Source organism: Microcebus murinus, chromosome 5, assembly GCF_040939455.1.
Source record: "Microcebus murinus isolate Inina chromosome 5, M.murinus_Inina_mat1.0, whole genome shotgun sequence".
NCBI classification, from domain to species: domain Eukaryota; kingdom Metazoa; phylum Chordata; class Mammalia; order Primates; family Cheirogaleidae; genus Microcebus; species Microcebus murinus.
In genome coordinates, this window is record NC_134108.1 from 70,393,810 (window position 1) to 70,416,318 (window position 22,509).

At 35.4% G+C, this 22,509-nt stretch overlaps 1 protein-coding gene across 1 annotated transcript in view; it reads right to left on the reverse strand.

Moving 5' to 3' along the window:
* Positions 1-22,509, reverse strand: part of CYB5R4 (cytochrome b5 reductase 4) — an 86,636-nt gene that overhangs the window by 13,546 nt on the left and 50,581 nt on the right. The window contains exons 11-14 of the mRNA XM_020287073.2: positions 10,387-10,527; positions 8,076-8,228; positions 4,925-5,075; positions 4,176-4,262 (exon numbers count right to left, since the gene is read on the reverse strand). Of these exons, the coding sequence (XP_020142662.2) occupies positions 4,176-4,262; positions 4,925-5,075; positions 8,076-8,228; positions 10,387-10,527 (532 nt within the window). The remainder of the gene's footprint in view (positions 1-4,175; positions 4,263-4,924; positions 5,076-8,075; positions 8,229-10,386; positions 10,528-22,509) is intronic.

Sequence of the window (22,509 nt, forward strand, 5' to 3'; positions counted from 1 at the left end):
GTGTAAGCCTGAGTCAGCTGAGCCTCATAACACTGCTCACATATTTGAGAGAAGGATAGGTGAAATTTAACACGGATTTCAGTTTTACATAGCATTTAGTTAAATCCACAACTGCACATATTTGCCTTCTGTTTTCTCTCAATTTTTTGTAAGAAAAAAAACTAAGATTTTGCTAGACTTGGAATGCTGTGAATTGAATCCCAACTGCTGCTGGAATTAACAGCCAAGTGTAATAACACATTTGGATAAAATTCAGGTAAGCTGACTTTTTTTTCTGTTCAAATTTCCTACTTAATGACATGATAACTAGACTGAAAGAGAAAGAGAAATATCCTAAAAAATTATTTATGAAGTACCTTTATTTATACAATTCTATTGAGTGCAGCAATAAAGGAAAATAAAGAGATGCATTCCCTGAACTGCATGAGAAAATAAGCCAACACAGTATCTTCCTACTGTTGTACTCCCATGAATAGGTGCATAGTAGATGCTCACACATATTTCATGAATGAATGAACGTCTGTTACAAACATGCTAGACTGGACTAGACTAACTCAAGCATCCCCATACCCAAATGATTCTATGATGTAGGTATTAATGTCTTGTTTTATTTTTTATTTTTTCATTTTTTGAAACAGGGTCTCATTTTGTTGCCACTGGAGCTACAGTACAGTGGCATGATCATAGCTCACTGCAGCCTCTGACTTGTGGGCTCAAGCAATCATTCTGCCTTAGCCTCCTAAGTAGCTGGAACTATAGGCACACACCACCATGCCTGGCTAATTTTTCTATATTTTGTAGAGACGGGGGTCTTGCTCTTGCTTAGGCTGGTCTTGAACTCCTGGCCTCAAGTGATCCTCTTGCCTCGGCCTCCCAAAGTGCTAGGATTACAGGAATGAGCCACTGTGCTTGGCCAATGTCTCGGATTTATAGATGGGAAAACTGCAGCTCACTCAGATCAAGTTACTTGCCCAAGGTCACAAGGTTAAAAAGATTCCATTGTACAATATTATTTCAAAGAATTTCATTTGCTAATGATATTATCCAGATAAACTCTGAGGACAAGCATAGCATATTTACTGAAAATGAAAATATTAGAACATATACCAGCCTCAGTATCCATCCTTACTATCCCTCCTTGTTCCACAAAGGATTAAGTGGAAGGCTAAGACCTAATTCTATAGAGAATAGGATATTTCACTTGTTTTAACTACTAAATTTTAGAATTTTTTTATATTCATAATTCAATAACACTTTAACTAAGGAAATGTGTCCAGGCAATACATTTTTTTTGAGACAGAGTCTCACTTTGTTGCCTGGGCTAGAGTGAATGCTGTGGTGTCAGCCTAGCTCATAGCAACCTCAAACTCCTGGGCTCAAGTGATCCTCCCTGCCTCGGCCAATGAAGTAGCTGAGACTACAGGTGCAAGTCATCATGCCCAGTTAATTTTTTTTTTGTTTCTATTTTTAGTTGACTGGCTAATTTTTTTTTGTATTTTTAGTAGAGACAGAGCTCTTGCTCTTCCTCAAGCTGGTCTCGAACTCCTGACCTTAAGCAATCCTCCCACCTCGGCCTCCCAGAGTTCTAGGATAATAGGTGTGAGCCACTGCGCCCAGCCAGACAATACATTTTGTCATCAAAAACTTTTATTACTGAAACTAGAAGTTACATAGGGGAGTACATGTGTACTACGTAACATAGTTCTATGTAACATAGAAGTTACATAGGGAGATGTAGAAAAGTGTGATTTAATATATTAATAAATTAATAGCCTTAAATGTTAACTAAAATACAGCTGTAACTAATTAAAATTACCTTATATTAAATCTGAACTTTTACTTTCCTCTTATGTATTGTTTGACTGAATAATACTACCCAAACTCATCAGTAAGCCTTTAAGGCTAGAGTTTGTTTATTTCTATGTAAAGCCTCTAAGTAAAACTTCTGACAAATATTCCAAAGGCGTCTACACAAGCAAGGAGTTTTTGTTTTCAAGCAAGGGGCCTGACCTGACCTCACTCAAAAAAGGCCATGAGTCCTTCGGGATCGTAAATCAGACAATGCTAGAAGGCAGTGTCAACAGGGTGCATTGAGCCAGGAGAGCAAAGTCTCCAGAAAGAGGAAGGAGAAGGTTAGGGAGGAGGGGAGAGAGCACACATGAGCCAGCAAGGACAGCAAGAGGAGCAAGAGAAGAGGGAGGATAAGGGCAGGCCGGAGGTCGGGACACTATCACTTCTCTCAGCAAGCTGGAGAGCATCACTCACCTGGCGTGTGCTCTTAGAGCCAGGCATCCAGAAGTGAAAAAAAAGGGGCCTTTCCTCATCCTCACAACTCCAGCCTATGCAATTCCACCAACCCAAATTATGTAGACCAAAACAAAACAAAAAACATAGTTGACTTCGTGAAAAAACACTTTTATGTTCAGAGGCTGTCAACACATTCCTTTTTATCAATTAAACTATAAATCAAGTTTAACTCCTATTAATAGACTGAAAGCACAATGTTTATTCATTAAGATAATAAATTTCTTTTAAAAGTTTTATAAAATCTCTTTTATAAGGGAACTATCTTAAAGAATATCTTTGTCGAAAAACCACCAGAAATATATGTTTTCTAAAACCTAGCTAAAAAAAAGCCTAGCTATGTCTGCTTAAATTCTTTTAAATGTTTGTTTAGGAAAACAGAGCTCTTACACATAAGACAGAAAACAAACACATGTACACAGAGGTCCTCTATAACTAACATTCAAATATATGAGGGAGGGCTTCATAGTTTCCAAAGCATTTACATTATCTTCTCCAAATCTCACAATAGCTCTATGAAGTAGGTAGGAAAGATCTCATTATGTAATTTGAAGATAAAGAGACAGGCCCATAGAACTAGTAATTTTTGAATAAAGTTTCATGCCAGTGAGGAGTATAATGGGAACTAGAATTTAGGTCTTTAGGGTTCTTGATAAATGCTTCCAATTTTCTACTTTGAAAATTAGTGTAAAAGATACTTGAAAACCTAAGAATTTGTATTTCTTTAAACTATTCTCTAAATTGACATACAACTACCTAAGTATAGGAAATATTCTTAGGTTTATGTTTTTAGTATGTAAAGAATAGTAAATAATTCAAGGATGAATAAGTTAAAGGGAGGATGATAGGAGGCAACAAAGGAAAAAGAACTGGAAAATACCACAGCATTACCTTATTATGGATATTGAGAAAATATTCAGAAGAACCTAGAGCCCCTGAGACAACTGAGTTCTAAGGGCTTGACCTCTAAATTTTAAAAGGCCTAGAATTTCACCTATACCATACTATCATCAACAAATATCTACTTCACATATTTTGTGCAACTTATAAAGTCCTGAAATTCTTACAAATAGCTTTTAATGATTACAGAAATGCTTTAGAAAGTATAATAGCTTGTCCAATTCACTCCCCTTGTAAAAAATTTGTTCTAAACGTTCTATTGTTTTCAAATATTTTTAGGGGCGATGGGGCATATGCTCATTTAAATTATCTTCTTATTTCAGTTGACTATGCTGGACTCTTTTTTCAATAAAATACATTTTTAATTTGCTATATTTTCTGCCTCATTATACTACTGAGTTCAGCTTGACTAGAACTTTTTTTTATTGTCTCTATCAGTATTTCTCAAAGTATATACTGAGGACCACTAGTGATAGGGCTATTGTTAAGTGTTAATGCAAACAAACAAAAAATGAAGAGCATCTTGCTAAACAATGCATAAGAAATCCCTCTCTTGGAAAGTCACAACAGACATTAGAAATCTTGTATGTACTGTGGTTAATTTTGCTTAATTCATCCTTACCAAATTTGCTTTATCTCCCCCTCTTTATACAAGAAAATCTTGGATTACCAAATTGGCTACACTGGAACATTTTCAATGAAACCCAACTCAGTACAAATTATATAACATGATCATAAAGCCAAATATACATTTTATTTATACATATATGAGGTTACCTAGATCTTATTAGACAGTATTTCTTTGAAGGAGGGGGGACATTAACATTATCTACATTAAGTAATTATTAATTAATTTATTTTTTCTTTGAAGGAGCTTCCTGGTAAATTCAAGCTCCCACCAAAGGAGATAAGGCCTAGACTTACTATATAGATATAAATATATAAATGCAGAGCTAATACCAGTTTAATACCTTTCATCTTTAAATGCTAATTTCTCCAATTGGCTTCTCCAAATTATATCATCCTCTGTTTTATTGAAGAACATCAGCTTCACTTTCCTTAAAAGAAAAAAAAAACTCAGAAAAAACTAATTAATAACATTTAAAATATACACAAATGGAAAATCTAAAGTGAACTAGGGTGAATGTTTTAGTGTCAAGTAGATAACCAAAAATATCAAAAACTGAAATGAGATAAGAACCAACTTAATAAAATAGCTAGGACTGGAGGAGGCCGTATAAGAAATGGGCCGGGCGCGGTGGCTCAAGCCTGTAATCCTAGCTCTTGGGAGGCCGAGGCGGGCGGATTGCTCGAGGTCAGGAGTTCGAAACCAGCCTGAGCAAGAGCGAGACCCCGTCTCTACTATAAATAGAAACAAATTAATTGGCCAATTAATATATATATATAAAATTAGCCGGGCATGGTGGCGCATGCCTGTAGTCCCAGCTACTCGGGAGGCTGAGGCAGAAGGATTGCTTGAGCCCAGGAGTTTGAGGTTGCTGTGAGCTAGGCTGATGCCACGGCACTCACTCTAGCCTGGGCAACAAGCGAGACTCTGTCTCAAAAAAAAAAAAAAAAAAAAAAAAAAAAAAAAAAAAAGAAATGATTAATGAGGGAATGAGAACATGTCTATTAAGATCCAGCAAGTAGTCAATTTAGGATATCTTATACTAATATAACAGCCTCAAAAAAGATAGTAATTAGACATAAAAATACATACCTGAGACTAGGTATACTAGTCAAAGCATAATTCAGTATTTTAACCATTGGAGTGAAGCCTGTTCCAGCTGCCAACAAAAAGAGATCTTCTAATTCTTGTAAGATGGATATTTTAAAATTGCCCTCAGGATTGCTTACAGAAACAAAATTTCCTAAACAATGAAATATAAACTAAATCAGCAAAACAAAATGAAACACCCAGCAGGGAAACTAGAAGGCTAAAAAGTAGCTGAATTTAGAAGATTGATGAGTAACAAGATGAATACTGAACTTGCAAATTAATATATCAGTCTTTATGATATGCGAAGAGTTTCAGGGGTAATCACTATGCCACCAAGTATGTCTGGATTACATCATTATAATCAAATTAATAATGAGATTTTATGACATCATTTCCCACTGTTATTTTCCCAAATCACCTGAAGTCTGAAATTTACAAACTACTACAAAGTATTTATCTGCAAATTATCAATAAAGAATTGATTGCTAATTTAAATTATAAGTACTTTAAAAGCAGAGTCCATATATACATGTCTTGCATGGCAAAGGGTGAGAATAGATATTCACTATTTACATCTGATTATTAACCATAGTAATAGTATTAGTAGGTGAGGAAATTGAAATAGAAATGTATTCTAAAACCTCATGCTGGTAAATGTGATGACCTCTCCTCCATCAAATTTTTGAAAAGGTCTATCAATTAAAACAACAAGGTTGTTTTGAGTTTAATTCCTATAAAAACAAAGCAAGATCAGAAACAGTCAACTGTACTCAGAGCATGCCACTTTCCAATCTAGAATCAACACAGATGAAAATAAGTGCCTATTTTCTACAGTGCATACAATCCCCAGTGCCCATTTTCTACAGTTGATACAAACACCATGTATCATTCAAGAAAACTGCCTTTAGGACTAGATTCAGAATTTCCAATGTAATTTTAAAAATGAAAAATAAAAGTGTCCATAATTTTTAAATGATTTCAAATATTCGATTTTATTATTATTACGTTTTTCAGAAACACGGTCTCACTCTGTCACCCAGGCTGGAGCATAGTGGCATGATAATATCTCACTGTAACCCTGAACTCCTGGGCTCAAGTGATCCTCCTGCCTCAGTTTCCCAAAGTGCTGAGATTACATGTGTGCACCACCGCACCTGGCTCATCTAGTTTATTTTAAAATGTTTGGATGCTTACAACTTCACCTTTGTTTTCCATTGCAGGATAGTAAGAATCTTGCAGTAACTGATTAATTCAGTATTTGAAAGTAATAGAAACTTCTTGTTATAGCTTGAAAGGGATCATAGGATCAGAATGCCCTTAGGAAAAATCCAGATAGATGGCTGGTTACTAAAGAAGCCTCACAGGATAGTATTAACTTGGCACCTTTCACGAACAGTTCAGTCTTTTCAATGTTACAAAACTGATTAGACTGAGGGACGGTGACCGATGCTAATCAAATTGACAAGAGATGAGAGTACACATGCCAGAATGGCAACTGATTTACAGCTGGGGTTATATGTATCTAGTGACTTGGACATTACATGTCCCAGGGTATCTTATTCCTAGTATCAGAACATGTGAAAGGCCAAATTAATCATATAAAAGTTGCCTGGTGAACATGGGATTGAAACAAAGAGGTGGACGATTGTATGGGGGCATTAATTTAGGCCATGATGAGGCTGCCTGAGTTATCACTACCATGTAAGCGCACAACTCTCTAAGTGACACAGTATTTGTGCCATGTCTCACTTGCCTGCATAAAGTTGAAATAACACTTCATCTTATACTTTGGGCTTACCTTCTCCATGCTCTAGGCTCTCTCTACCCTCCTATGTTCACAACATCTCTATAAACAGGTTATAATACATATTTCATTAAGTTTCCACTTACTATATGACAATCAAGTGTCAGTCCTTTCTTCACAATGTGATAGTGACCTTCACTAGATTTGTAGGTATTTCAAAATATTGCAGATTCACATTCATATACAATACTTTGGTTTATATAACTGAGAATGACTATGTGTCAATTTCTAAGCTTAACTTTTAGAAAGTAACATAATTTTCTTTATTTTCAAATTTTAGTGATCCACTTCATTGGTACCTCAATGAACTGCTAATGCTGCCTTAGAAAGAGGAAAAACACTTTTGCCATTAGGTAAAAAGCAGTGAAAAGGAAACACAGAAAAGGGGGAAGAGGCAAGAAGAGAGGTCTTTAAATCTTAATAGATCTCACTATAGTTTTTTATTCATACTTTCAAAGTACATTTACTCACAGCCTCTTATGTGCCAACTGCCATGCAAGGCACTGCAGATACAAAGATAAGACAATTTCTGCCCTTAAACCCAAAGACTTATAAAGAAGGAACATATTTATTATTATAGTAGCATTATGAACAAAGTGTTAGCTATTGGGGGGTTCAGGGGAGGAGAGAGGTTTTATAAAGGAAGTAGTATTTTGTTTGGGTTTTTAAAAATAGACACCTGACAGGTAGAAAAAGGGTTCATGGGCATCCTAGGTGAGGCAACTGCATGTACCAATGAATGAGGATGACAAACTTGTGAAACTATGAGTAGCACAAGTATTTCTGCATAGCAAAGATGAAGCTGAAGAGATCATCAAAGTCTTCGTAGACTACAAAGTAAAGGCAATGGGGACCCATCAGAGGTTTCAAAGCTGCAGAGCAACATGATTGACTCTATTCTAAGGACAGTTTGGAGAAAGAACTGGAAAATGCAGATAGAGAAAGATGCCAGTTAGAGTCAATTTTAAGAGACCAGTTACAGGCCAAGAAAGAAATGATAAAGGTTTGCTTTAAGAGAATGGCAGAAGCGATAGGGAGTAAAGATTAAAAAGTCACCGAGAGGTAGATTCAATAGTATTTACTGGCTGATTGGATTGAGAGAGAGAAAGTGGAAAGAATCAAGGATGACTCAAGTCTCCAGATTGGGTCAAGGTTGAACAGTGATGCTGCAAATAATGAAGACAGGTAATGTGGAGTACGGATAGGTTGAGTGAGACAAAGAGAAGATGACCCTGGTCATGTTGAGTTTAAGATATTTGATAAACTCCCACATGGAGATAAATAACTAGAGGACAGTTTGATCCAATCTAGAGCACAAATGAGGTTTAAAAAATGTAAAATACTAACCAGTCTGAAGATGATCAAGCTCTGGTGTGAAGAGTCCAGCAGGATAGACTTTGATCAAAAAGTAGATATAGTTATTATTGGGAAGAACTGGTTCTTTGAACTCTGGGAGTAAGGAATGAGATACAGGTGTATATGGCTTTACTATTTCTGTACCTAGAAAAAAATCACAACAAAGAAATTAAATTCTAAAAATCTGAAAAGCTCTTAATAAAGATGAAACATACAAATTTTACAATATTAGTATACACTTAAAACTATATACCTAATATGTATATAATTCTAACTATATGTTATAGTACATGTATATAATATATGTAAGTATATACACTTCTGTATCATATATGTAAGTATATGTGCTAAAATAATTTTAATAAATCAATACTTTACCCATAATGTAAACAACCTTCTTTTATTAAATGTAGTCTAATCAAATAGGGATATATGGTTGTTTCTTTGTTTTTGTGTTTTCGTTTTGTTTTGTTTTGGTTCTTTTTTGAGACAGAGTCTCACTCTGTTGCCCAGGCTAGAGTGCGTTGGCATCAGCTTATCTCACAGCAACCTCAAAACTCCTGGGCCCAGGTGATCCTCCTGCCTCAGCTTTCCAAATAGCTGGGTCTACAGGCACGCACCACCATGCCTGGCTAATTTTTTACATATATATTTAGTTGGCCAATTAATTTCTTTCTATTTTTAGTAGAGACGGGGTCTTGCTCTTGCTCAGGCTGGTTTCGAACTCCTGACCTTGGGCGATCCTCCCACCTTGGCCTCCCAGAATGCTAGGATTACAGGCATGAGCCACCGCGCCCGGTCGTTTTTGTTTGTTTGTTTTTTGTTTTTGAGACAGGGTCTTGCACTGTTGCCCAGGCTAGAGGTGCAGTGGCATCATTATAGCTCACTGCAGCCTCACACTCCTGGGCTCAAGCAATCCTCCTGCTTTAGCCTCCCAAGTAGCTGGGACTACAGGCACGTACTATCATGCCTGGATAATTTTTTCTATTATTTGTAGAGATGGGGTTTTGCTCTTTCTCAGGCTAGTCTTCAACCTCTGACCTCAAGTAATCCTCCCACCTCAGACTCCCAAAATGCTAAAATTACAGGAATGAACCACTATGCCCAGCCAGGATATATGTTAATGATTTTAGTCAACCATCTACCCTATCAGCACATAAACTACAATGGGCTACACCAAAAATAGCATCAAAGATTTACCATAGAGATATCTAAAAGTATTAACATAGTTTTAATTATATACCAAATTTTTAATATGGTTACTGATGGCCAATGAGATCATTTGGGGAGAAAGGGAGGAATTTCACTTTTTACTTTACATATTTTTAATTGTTTTAATGTTTTAACATATTATACATTACTTTGGTAACTGAATGAAAAGAATGTTAATCCAACTACTTCTATTAATATTATTTTTAAAAAGGGTAAAATAAATAAGAATTCATGTTATACGTTTAGCTAGTCAAATTCTAAAGAGTCGTTACCCATTTAAAAAAATCAAAATTTTATTAATGACCCCTTGATATATACAAAATTAAACTATATGTAAATTAAAATACATTGGCAATAACTGCATAGGGGAAGATACCCGATATTGAATGGTAACCTGCCACTAGTGATGATGCAGATAAAAACTTAACAGTGTCATCATAGTACACCATATCTACCAAATCCTAGCTGGTAGCCTATAAAGATTGATTGCTGGAAACACTATGACTAACATGAGAATTTTATCTTTTGCAGCTTCAAAAGGCCAAGAAAATGTTGGACATCAATAAGAAGAGTATTTAAAACAAGTGAGGTAATTTTAGGATGAAAATGAGGGGAAAAGAATTCACATTTATACATTTATAGAGTTTCTAATACTGATAGCATATATAAGAAAATCATTTATAATCATCTACTCATTTTGAATTTTATAAATTCAACTTCTAAATAATATAGTCCTAAGTAGCTAATAAGAGATGCTAGTATGAGCTCCTAGTAGTTGTCTTCATGGAGGACCATTTGTGTACCCCCTCACCTCTTCCCTTTAGGGTTTTATTAGTAGTAAATTAAAATGTTAGTGGAACCATCTCTAACTAGTGGCAATTTCTTTGTTCCGTACACTAATGTGACACAGCTATCGTTCCAACGCGTAGGAAGCACTGCATCCACAAACCTAGATTCTAGCTATACTAAACTAGCTGGCCTGGAAACATTTATTAATAACTTAAATGGTTGCTTCCTAAAAAGATTAGTATTGATTTTCAACTGCTTATAAAAGAAGAAAATGTTCCCCCAAAGCCTCTGTTCACCTTACCTGTAATAGTTAGCTTGAGGTAAACATGTTGCCCAATGGGCACCAGAATATGAGTGGTTGGTGGCAGCATCAAACAGAAAAGCTTCGTATCGTGAGTAACATCTTCCTTGGAAATTAACTGGCACTTTCTGTAGTACAAACCTAAAAAGTGATTCATTTTCTCTTATTGACACATAAATTAATAAGAATACTAGATCACTTAGAGAGAGCACATACTCACCTTTTGCTCTCTAGAAAGCTTCAATTTCACTAAAATGCCTACACATTTAAAAAATTCATCACTATTATGATTAATTTTTTACTTTGTTTCCTGACATTTCTATTGTGTTAAGGCTTATAAATGCTTCTATAATTTGAAAAATAAACTTTATGAGCATTATTTCTTCATGTTTTTAAAGCACATTAAAACCATTACATTCTAAAAAATAAATCTAATTTATTTCTTCTTAAATTTGCTTTTTAAATAATTCCATTTCTCAAGCTTTATATTTATAAAATTATATGTGTGAAAAATATTTGATAATGAACAAATTTATATTCTAAAGTCTTTTCTTACACAATGAAAAAGTCCTGAAGCTTTAACTTTTAAGGTTTAAGAATATTAGCATTATTAAGCAATTTTAGAAATATTTCTTTGATAAATGCAAGAAAAATATACATTCTTGTGTTTCTCTGTGTATATGTACTATATATATGAATTATAGAATGTTTTTAACTGTCAAAAATTATTAAAACAAAAAATAAACTTTTATGCTTAAATGTATAAGTTTTAGTATCTGGAAAATTAAGTGGAAAACTGAAGATGCTAGATTTGTTGTACTAATATACAAATAAAAGAAACCAAGTATTTCTATAAATACTGGAAATATCTGAAATTAATACTCCAGGCTCAGAAAATATTATTTGTATAGAAAGCAAAATAATACCATTTAGATTAGAAGAACTTGTTATAGAAGTTCTGAAATAATATTTTCACTTAAAAATTCTCTTTTGGACATAAACAGCATACCAGAGTACACTGAGGATACTCATTTTTTTCATTATTTCCTCTCTCATAAAACAGTATTTACAGAGATATAAAGAAATTAACCGTGATAATGTATTTCTCATCCTAATTATTCTGTTTTTTTTTCAACCTAAAAATATTTAAGTGGGTGCAGAAAGATTTACTCCAGATCTTAGAAAGTAGAAGCCCAACAGCTAACAATCAACGCTCAGTGAAAAACTGAAATTCATATGTAATCCTAAGAAACCATTTGGCCACAGCTGGATCGAACTTTTCTCCTCCCTTTTGTACACCAAAGATCTCAGTCACTCAATTTTCCACCTGCTACCTTGGTAGCTCAGTAAGTACAGAACTGTAGAGTTTATTGTTTTACACAAAAACCTGGGGGCATCACTTCAGGTCACCTCACTCTAGTGCTAAGACATAGGCTTGGACCAGATTATGGCTAAGACCACCACCCTAAAGTGATTGTGGAAGGCCTAACCTGCACTGGACCAACCAAAGGGCCAAAGGACATAGGCCCACCCACAAGGAGAAATGAAGGTTCAAATGATCTCCTACGCCTTTCTTTGGGAGCTTTCTGGAACCCACAGTGAGAATGCAAACAGAGACCTCTAAACAATATATGTCTAAATATTTAAAAGTTATAAATCACACAGATAACTGTCAAATAAAGTATGTTCTATGCTGTACCTTGAAATATATACCTTCATACTATCCTAGAAGGCTAAGTTCAAATTCAGGATTCTTAAAGTCAGAGTATCATCCAGTGTGATGGCAGAAGAACGAAACCTGCACCCCCATTGCTAATCCCTTGCCTTCTCATCCTCAGCTCTGTTGGACACTCATTGGGGCAGAGCAGGTCCCCCTCTCGCCCAAGTCTAAGAGCCACAATGTTTTCCTCTAATCAAATCTAGTGCATGTCACCCTGATAACTTTACTGCTGGATGAAAATGTTTACCTTCTGACTTCACAATTTCCACTCCACAATTTGCCAGAAAGGATTGCTATAGTTAAGTATGCATCTCTCCGACTCTACATAAAACACAAAGAAATATTGGCTTACAGTGATTTACTGACTTATCCCATTAGAGAGTTGACACAGCATTCCTGTTATCTAATGTCACTGACATAATTTCAATCTTTTACTGATAAAAGGCTGATATAATTTCAAGAGAACATCCTAACTATAGGTTCTAAATGTTTTAAAAAATATTTAAGAAAGTTTTTATTTTTCAATTGCACTGAGAAAGACAGCAGAGACAGATGAGAACTGTGGCGTATGAGGACAAAGATGCAGAAAGCAGATGCTACTGACTACTTCAGTCTGGACAATGCCATTATTTAAGCGTTAGGCTTTTGGCTTTGTAAGCACAGATAGTTATATAAAAAATGAGAAATTTTAAAATAAATATAAGATTGTGAAACAAAAACATAAAACAGAAACATTTCTGCCTCAAATGCCTAACTTCTTTTAATAAAATACACATAATTAATATTGAGATACTCAGACTAATAATGAAAAATGGAGGGTTATATAATTTAGGCATACTATTTTCTTAAAGTTAAAAAGAAACTGTATTTTCCCCTTTTAAAAAAATAGAATTTCACAATGCTAAAATAGAAAACAGGCATAGTCTTCAATGGGAGATACAACAAAAAGAGAGGACTGGACTAGGAGTTCACATTGCCCTTAATTGGGGATTTCTTCTGGCATTTAGTGTACCTTTAAAGTACTTAGGTACTTTTATTTTCCCTGCTACAAACAGAGGCTTACAGAAGTTAAAAAGCTTGCCCAAGGTCACAGGACAGCTGGAAAAGGCGTGGGATAGAACAAAAAGTTATTAGCATTTCTTGTCCTAACTCGCTAGGCCTTGTTTAAAACATTTGAGGACCATGTTCTAGACTAATACATCATTCTTTAGTGTCTTCCTACTTATTTTAAGCATGCCACTCCAAGCACAAATATTTATAGATTATCCCTCCATTGTTTAAAACTCGCTACTGACTATTTAATGTTCAAATTAAGGAACCAGCAGTTCAGCAAGTCAAGATTCCTCCCAGGTACAGTTCTTTCTCACTATTCCCATTCTTTACTGTTCCGATACCTTTTCTTAGTATTCTTTATTACTTTCAATTACCTAAATATAATTTATTTATTTCCTAATTTACAATCTACTTATTCTCATTTATTCCTGCAAGAACTTCCTAAACCAACCAGGACAACCAATTGGTGAGACTACACAACTAAAAATGCTATCTATGGAAAAGAAACAATCTAAAACAGCTACAATATTTAAAAATATATAGACATAAATATTTAGATATGACCACAAAGAAAAAAACCCCACAATGTACAGCTTTTCAATTCAATAAACAGTCCATTTAGAATTTGTTATAGTTCATACAGCAGGAGCCAGGCTGATTTAACCTTGCCAGCTGTCTGTTTCTTCCAAGACAGTGGTTTTGATGAGCAGTCAACTTGACTATAGGGATGATGTTTAGAACACTTGAAAATAAACTATTTTCAAGCACTTTAAAAACATTTATTAACATTATGATTGATAAAATAACTGAAACTCATAAAGTCATTAGAATAGTTTCTTATACTAAAGAAACAAAATCTGAGTTTTTGTATACCTTTAGAAATATAACAGCATGTATTTTGTTATTGTTTTTAAAAATTATTCAGCATTTTCACTAATTTTGAGTTTCCACTTAATTTCTAGTAGTATAGTTTTTTAACCACACTTGTATACATGAATAAGAATATATTCACAACTTTTAAACAGTAGGGATGATAAATATCTATGGGTTCATGTCTACTTATATATTTGGATAAAACATCATGAAGTAGAATACTCAAAAATTAGGAATTTCTATATATGATTTTAAAATTATTATTACTTTTTCTTTTTTTGAGATAGGATCTTGCTCTGTTGCCTGGGCTAAAGTAAAGTGGTGTCATCAGAGCTCACTGCAGCTTCCAACTCCTGGGGCTCAAGCAATCCTCCTGCCTCAGCCTTCCAAGTAGCTGGGGCCACAAGTGCATACCACTACACCCAGCTAATTTTTTTATCTTTTGTAGAGAGGGGTCTCACTATTGCCCAGACTTGACTCGAACTCCTGGGCCCATGTGATCTTCCTGCCTCAGCCTACCAAAGTGCTAGGATCACAGGTGTGAGCCACCAAGACTGGCTAAATTAATATTAAATTGACAATAGAGTATAGATTCCTTTTTGTTTTAATTATTGTTAAAAATATTCCTAAAGTGTATTAAGATGTTTCACCACTTCAAGTAGACTGATGTAAACTGAATCTTTCTTTCAAAGTAAAGATTTTGAGTTAACCATTAGCCTTAAACTAAGAGAAAGGCAGCTGTTTCTCCAAGCCTAGGTTAAATGGGGTCTTTAGAAAACGAAAACATTTGGCAAGATTGTCACTAAGTTCAAACACTTCTATGCCTATCATCTTTCCTCTAATGTTCCGGAACTAATAATTCAGCAAATATTATATACTGCAGTGCTTGATCACTTCAATTGTAAATTTTCAAACTTCTCCTATTGTCTCCTTTAATACAGTAAATAATTTTTTACTCAATTACAGACTGCCCCATCTATTTTGCATTTATTCAGATTTCATATTCAGGCCATTCTGATAGAAATGAAAGGAAGATAGTAAGATGCCAAAGCACTTTACAGTTACTGTGCAAGCAACAAGTTTATGCCTGCTGGGCAGAAGAAGCAATTTAAGGAGAAAACAAAGCATGGTGAAGTTTTTATTTGCTATGCACAATATTTCTTCATTTCTAATAATTTCGAATGCTTATTTAAGACAGCAAAGAAACATGGATGCACAGGCAAGGGTTGAGAAGAGGCGAGGGTGATTCTTTCTACACCTCCAAGAGGATCTGTCCATTGTGAGGGCAAGCAGCTTACCTGCAGAATCATATGCCCTACAGAAAGTCTAAATCAAACGACTGCTTACAGTGCGCTGATAAGCAAATTTACAAGTACAGACAATACTCCAGTGTGTGTGTGTGTGTGTGTGCGCGCGCGCGTGTGTTTGCATGCTCCCACACATGGTGTCAGTTGCTAAGAAGCCTTGATGAAAGTACAGGTCAAACTGTGTGAAACTGCCATTTTTCTAGCTAAAAAAACCTGTTAAATATCAGCAATTTCATGTACTTCAACTTGAATTTAAAAGATAGGTACAAAGCATGTATATATCCATCTATCAATATATATAAGGTATATATATTTTTAATCAAAAGGCCTGTATACAGGCACACCTCATTTTATTGTGCTTTGTAGATACTGCATTTTTTACAAATCGAAGGTGTGTAGCAACCCTGTGTTGAGTAAGTATATCAGCACCAATTTTCTAACACCATGTGCTTACTTCTTGTCTCTGTGTCACATTTTATTAATTCTTGCAATATTTCAAACTATTTCATTATTATTATAATATCTGTTAGGGTAATCCTTGATTACCCTAACCTTGATTACCCTACCTTGATTAATCGATGATCTTTGATGTTATTATTGTGACTGTTTTGGGGTGTCATGACTTCACCCATGTAAAACAGCAAACATAACCAATAAATGTTGTGTTCTGACTGCTCTGTGTTCCGATTCCTCCATCTCTTCCCACTCCTCACACCTATCCCCTGAAACGCAATATGGAAATCAGGCCAATTAATAATCCTACAATGGCCTCTAAGTGTCCAAAAAAAAAGGACAGAGTTGCACATCTCTCACTATGAATCAAAAGCTAGAAATGATTAAGCTTAGCAAAGAAGGCATGTCAAAAGCTAAGCCTCTTGTACCAAACAATCAAGTTGTGAATGCAAGGGAAAAGTTCTTGAAGAAAATTAAAAGTGATACTCCAGGGAACACATGAATAATAAGAAAGGAAACAGACTACTGCTGATATGGAGAAAGTTTTAGTGATCTAGATAGAAGATCAAACCAGCCACAACATTTCCTTAAGCCAAAGAGTAATCCACAGCAAGGCCCTTACTCTCCGTATTTCTGTGAAGACTGAGAGAGAGGTGAAGAAACTGCAAAAGAGAAGTTTGGCACTAGCAGAGATTGGTTCCTGAGGTTTAAGTAAAGAAGCCAGCTCCGCAACATAGAAGTACAGGTGAAGCAGCAAGTGCTGATGGAGAATCTGGAGCAGGTTACCCAGAAGACCTAGCTAAGATCACTAATGAAGGTGGCTGCACTAAACAACAGATTTTCAATGTAGATCTTCTACTGAGGACTGAATACATCTTTTTTCTAAGAAGATGCCATCGAGGACTTGAATAGCTAAATATAAGTCAATGCCTGACTTCAAAGTTTCAAAGGACAGGTTGACTCTCGTGTTAGGGGTTAATGCAGCTGGTGACTTAAAGTTGAAGCCAATGCCCATTTGCCATTTTGAAAATCCTAGGGCCCTTAAGAATTATATCTATCCTGCCTATATTCTATAAATGAGAAAACAAAGCCCAGATGACAGCACATCTGTTTTCAGCATGGTTTACTGAATATTTTAAGCCTACTGTTGAGACCTACTGCTTAGAAAAAAAGATTCCATTCAAAATGCTACTGCTCATTGACAAGGCACCTGGTCACCAAGAACTCTTATGTAGATGTACAAGGAGATGTTTCATGCTTGCCAGCACAACATTCATTCTGCAGCCCATGGGTCAAGGAGTAATTTTGACTTTCAAGTCGTATTATTTAAGAAATACATTTTGTAGGCTATACCTACCATAGATAGGGATTCTTCTGAAGGATCTGGGCAAAGAAAATTGAAAGCTGTCTGGAAAGGATTACTATTCTAGATGCCTTTAAGAACATCTGTGATTCATAGGAGGAGGTCAAAATATAAACAGGAACGGGAGTTTACAAGTTGGTTCTAACCCCTGGATAACTTTGAGAGGTCCAAGGCTTCAGTGCAAAAAGTAACTGTATATGTGGTGGAAATAGCAAGAGAACTAGATTCAGAGGTGGAGCCTGACGACATGACTGAAATGTTGCAAGCTCATGATAAAACTTGAATGCATGTGGCGTTGCTTCTTATGGATGATGAGCAAAGAACATGGTTTCTTGAGATGGAATCTATTCCAGGTAAAGATGCTGTGAACACTGTTGAGATGACAACAAAGGATTTAAAATATTACATAAAGTTAGTTGATAAAATAGTGGCAAGGTTTGAGACAACTGATTCCAATTCTGAAAGTTCTATGGGTAAAATGCTATCGAACAGCACTACATACTACAAAGAAATCTTTTGTGAAAGGAAGGGTCTATCGATGTGGGAAACTTCACTGTTGTCATATTTTAAGAAACTGTCACAGCCAACGTATTCTTCAGCAACCACAACCCTAATCAGTTAGCAGTCATCAACATCAAGGCAAGACCTGCCACCAAAAAGATTACTACTTGCTGACGGGTCAGATAATCATTAGCACTTTTTTCCTCCTACCTTCAACTTTCCCATCATTAGCATTTTTTGGCAATAAAGCATTTTTTTTAATTAATGTGTGTACACTGTATTTTTAGACATAATTTTATTGCACACTTAGTAGACTACAGTATAGTACAAGCATAACTTTTATATGCACTGGGAAACCACAATATTTGTGTGACTTGCTTTATTGTGATACTCATTCTATTGAGGTGGTCTGTAACCAAACCTGCAATGTTTCCAAGGTATGTCTGTAAGTGGCTGTTGACATATCAACATTGTGACATAATTTTTTTAAAAATTTTGTTTCTCAAGGCTAATTTACTGGCATGTTTGCTGATAAATCTTCAAAACTAACTTTGGTAATCAAAGTCTCCATAATAAAGGTAGTAGTAAGTAAAATAAAATGTTAATGTTAAGTTGGGTATAGAAATAGCAACCCAATATCTATTGATTTCTGACCCTTAATAGGCAAAGTTCCTCAGCCATCTCTCTCTCTTTCCCCTTCTTTCTCTTACACACACACACACACACACACACACACACACACATACACACACACCCTTACTCATAATCTTCATCTTTGGGGAGAAAAAATTAATTGAAAGCATCATACAATTTAAAATATTACATATTACATTTGAATTGAAGATAAAAATGAAATAGCTTCACTTCTCTGATGTTCTTTACTATGAATCTTTCATGTGAGTGTATTCTAGATTTGACATGAGAAGACATTGTATTAAAAGTTTTCAACTTATAAGTTTATTTTCAAACTAAAATTCTTTTAGCAAAGAAACTTCAGTAAGATGAAGCCAGAATGCTATACCAAAGAAATCAATAATTTTAGCAATATATATTGAAAACCCAGGAACCACATGACGGGCTGTAAATGTTTGAGCTTACTGATACCCAGTTAATTATAACACTTTGATGATGTAAGTATTCACCTTTGCTACCGAATAAAATACCCTACAGTTTTTGTTACGATTTAAGGGTGAGAAGGAGAAAGAAAAAATTATCTTTGCTGATTCAGTCAAATAAACAAAAGTATCTCCAAAGCTCTGAGTTATTTTCCAAAAGTAGAAAACCTACTTCACTGAAAAATATATCCACAGCTACAATTTCACACAAGAAAGTGAAAGCGTTCTTTCTTTTTTTTTTAAATAGTGGTTCAGGACTTGAGGAAAAATTTATAGCAGGAATAAAAGAGTTCATGGAAACTCTCAGGAAATTACAGAGAAGAATGCCTGAATGATGATCACTGTAACTAGTACTTAGAAATGGATGTCAGGCTTGGGTTTCAGTTTTATTTCTTGGCCTTGGTTTTTATCTGGTTTGCTATTTTTCAATCACTAGCTAAATCAGATAATTTCAGGGCAAGACATTTCACTCTAGTATTATTTCTTTTCATTTTCATTGTCTCTTTCCTATTCTTTTCTGACCTGCTAAATCACTCTATTATTCCTCTATGTCCTTCCTCCCTAATACCACAAAAATCAGGCTTCCTCCTCTGGCAAAATTAATCTATTTGAACTTTCCTACACACCACTTAAATTTTTATTTCTCTACAATCTGCAAAATGCCTGGCACAATATGTAACCAGTAACAATATGTAGATCTACCCAGAAAGTCCTTCAGTTTTTACTTTTATTTAATTTTTTTGAAAGCCATGAACCTCACTTTCAAAACATTACTTGAAATTCACTTTCTTCAGGGAGTCATTCAAGATCAAATTCATCTGTGTCTATTCACTTGGGGCTACTTCAAAATATGTTCGGTTTGTATTATATAACTTGTTCTTGTTGGCCTGTTCCTTAATAAAAGTATGTTTCAATCTCATGTTTGTATATTTTCTCTCTTCCACTTGGGAAAATAATTTCTCATGCTCTTTGTTTCATACCACAGTGCATAAAATAGCCTTCTACACACAATGTGTACTCAAAATAAGGCTGCTTTGTGCTTTTCTGAAAATTAATTACCTATAAGCATATTTTCATAATTCTAAAATAGTAAGAAATACATATTGGCTTCTGCCCTTGGTTCCTGACACAGAATTCCTAACACCCTTGTATACAGGGACACTAAGAGAATCTTTTGTTCTAATATTTGGTCTTTAACCCTGGTTTCAGACATAGAGCTCCTAAAACCTTTTGTAATTTCCTAACAGGAGTGTCTGACACAAAACTCCTCAATCCCTTGAATTTCCTAGGTGACAGGAGCATATTTTGTTCTACTGAGACTGTTGGTAGACTCCTGGATAGACTCAGGATGGGGGCAATTGCCAGGGAAACCAACCATGTGATTAGAGGATTGGAACCCTCAATGTCATCCCCAGACCTCTAGGGAGGGGAGAGGGGTTGAAGGTTGAGGTGATCACCATTGGTCAAGGGTGTAATCAATCATACCTTTCTAATGAAGCTTCCATAAAAACCCAATAGGGCAGGGTTGGAAGAGCTTCCAGAAAGCTGAACACATAGAGGTGCTGGGAAGGTGGCATACACATAGAGGGCAAAGAAGCTCCACACCCCTTTTCACATACCTTGCCCTGTGCATCTCTTCCATTTGGCTATTCATCAATATCCTCTGTAATATCCTTTATGATAAATGGATAAACATAAGCATTTCCCTGAATTCTGTAGGCCATTCTAGCAAATTTTTGAGCCCAGGGAGGAGGGTGTGACAACCCCAATTTATAGGTGGTTGGTCAGAAGCACAGGTCACAATCTGGAGCTGGCAACTGTCGTATGAAGTGGGGGGCAGTCTTGTGGAACTGAGCCCTCAACCTCTGGGGTCTGCACTGAACTCCAGTTAGTATCAAATTTGAGTTAAACTGTAGAACACCCAGTTGGTGTCACTATAGAATTGGTTGTTGGTAGGAAGAAATCTACACATTTTGGTAACCAGAGTGTTCTGTGTTGAGTGGTGAGAGTAGGAAAACACTTTGGCTTTTTCTATCTCATGCAATAATTTTAAGTATTTATAATAATTTTAAATATATAAAGATGATAAACTTGATACATGCAGCTAGTTCCTTCTGAATCCCCTAAAATAACAGCAAAGAAGTTTTGTGTCTTTGTGTGTGTGTGTGTTTCATTATTTTTTAAGGTATAAGCCCACAAATACATAAAGAATGAAAATCAGAGACAAAAGCAATAAACTTTGGGAGGTGACAAGGCAAAAGAGATGATTGATAATTGACTCAGCAGACCCAAGAAAGCTGACTTCTAAGCTAGAAGTGTAGAAAACCAAAAACCAACACACTTTTACTACAAAATCTCTTTGATGGTCAGAAACTTGTAGGACCAAGTACCTCTGGAATCAGAGTCAACATGGAGCTAAAACCACTTTCTGAATGAAAGTTCATTTAAGAAGCTTGGATGTCCCACCACCCCCCTGAAATCCTTCCCTACTTAGCACAGCCACATGACCGACACTCTTCCATCATGGCAAAATATTAGAAGTTTGCTCTCCAGAGAGGGTAAAACAAAAAGACTCTGGATTGGGTCTATGTTATGACTCAATTGTATCGCTCCCCAAATTCGCATGTTGAAGTCGTAAACCCCAGTACCTTAGAATGTGGCTATATTTGGAGATGGGGTCTTTTAAAAGATAGTTGAGACTTCAGAAGAGACCAACCCTGATATCTTGATCTTGGACTTCTAGCCTTCAGGACTGTGAGAAAATAAGTTTTTGTTAAGCCACCCAGTCTGTAGTAGTTTGTTATAGTAGCCCTATCAAACTAATAGAATGTTCTAAGCGGGAAAGAAAAAGAAAAGAAATTAAGTGATGTTTATAGATACCCCTGTCTTCTTCCCCACGTGGCTTCTGAAATGCTAGGTACAAGGTAGGAGACCGTTCATTCTAGAGACTCTGACAAAATACTGGTATTGAACTTTTCCCAAAGAAACAATCCAGCCATATAGTGAATATAACTGATGACAAATCACAGCCACATGTATAGTTTCCAATCAGCTTTTAGAACCCCTCCCTTAAATATGAGCATATAGTCAAGGATCAGCAAACATTCAAAGTGTATTTAATACATAAAAGACACCAAAAGAAACAAACGACAACAAACTTGGAGGACACAGAGGTTACACAGGAGGAAGAAAACTCTAAAACATTTTCAGTACTTCTTGACAAGATAAGAGAAGCTAATAAGAATGGGATGCTACAACAAAGGAATAGAAATCAAAAGAGTTCTTAGAAGTTAAAAATATGAGTAAAAATAAGTAATTCAACAGAAGAGCTAGAAGACATAGCTAAACTGAAAATAAGAGAGAAAAGGTAAGATAGAGGACTGGTTAAAGAGGTTCAATATAAGAATGCACCTAGAAAGCAAAAACAGATTAGGGAAGTGAAAAATCAATAATATTTCTGAGAACTGAAAGTAATAAGTTACCATATTGAAAAGATTAGCACTAAGAATGCACACCAGCATGAAGGATGAAAACAGATCTACATTATGGTATATCATTGTAAATTTCAAAACACTAGAAACAAGGAAAAAAATCCTACCAATTTCCAAAAAGAAAATATAGAATGTGTTCACCTTGTGAAATTTCATCAAATAGACCAGTTACAATATGCTCCCTTTTCTATATACGTTAAACTCAGATTTTAAAAATACTGAAAGAACAGAAGGAAATGAATGGCAT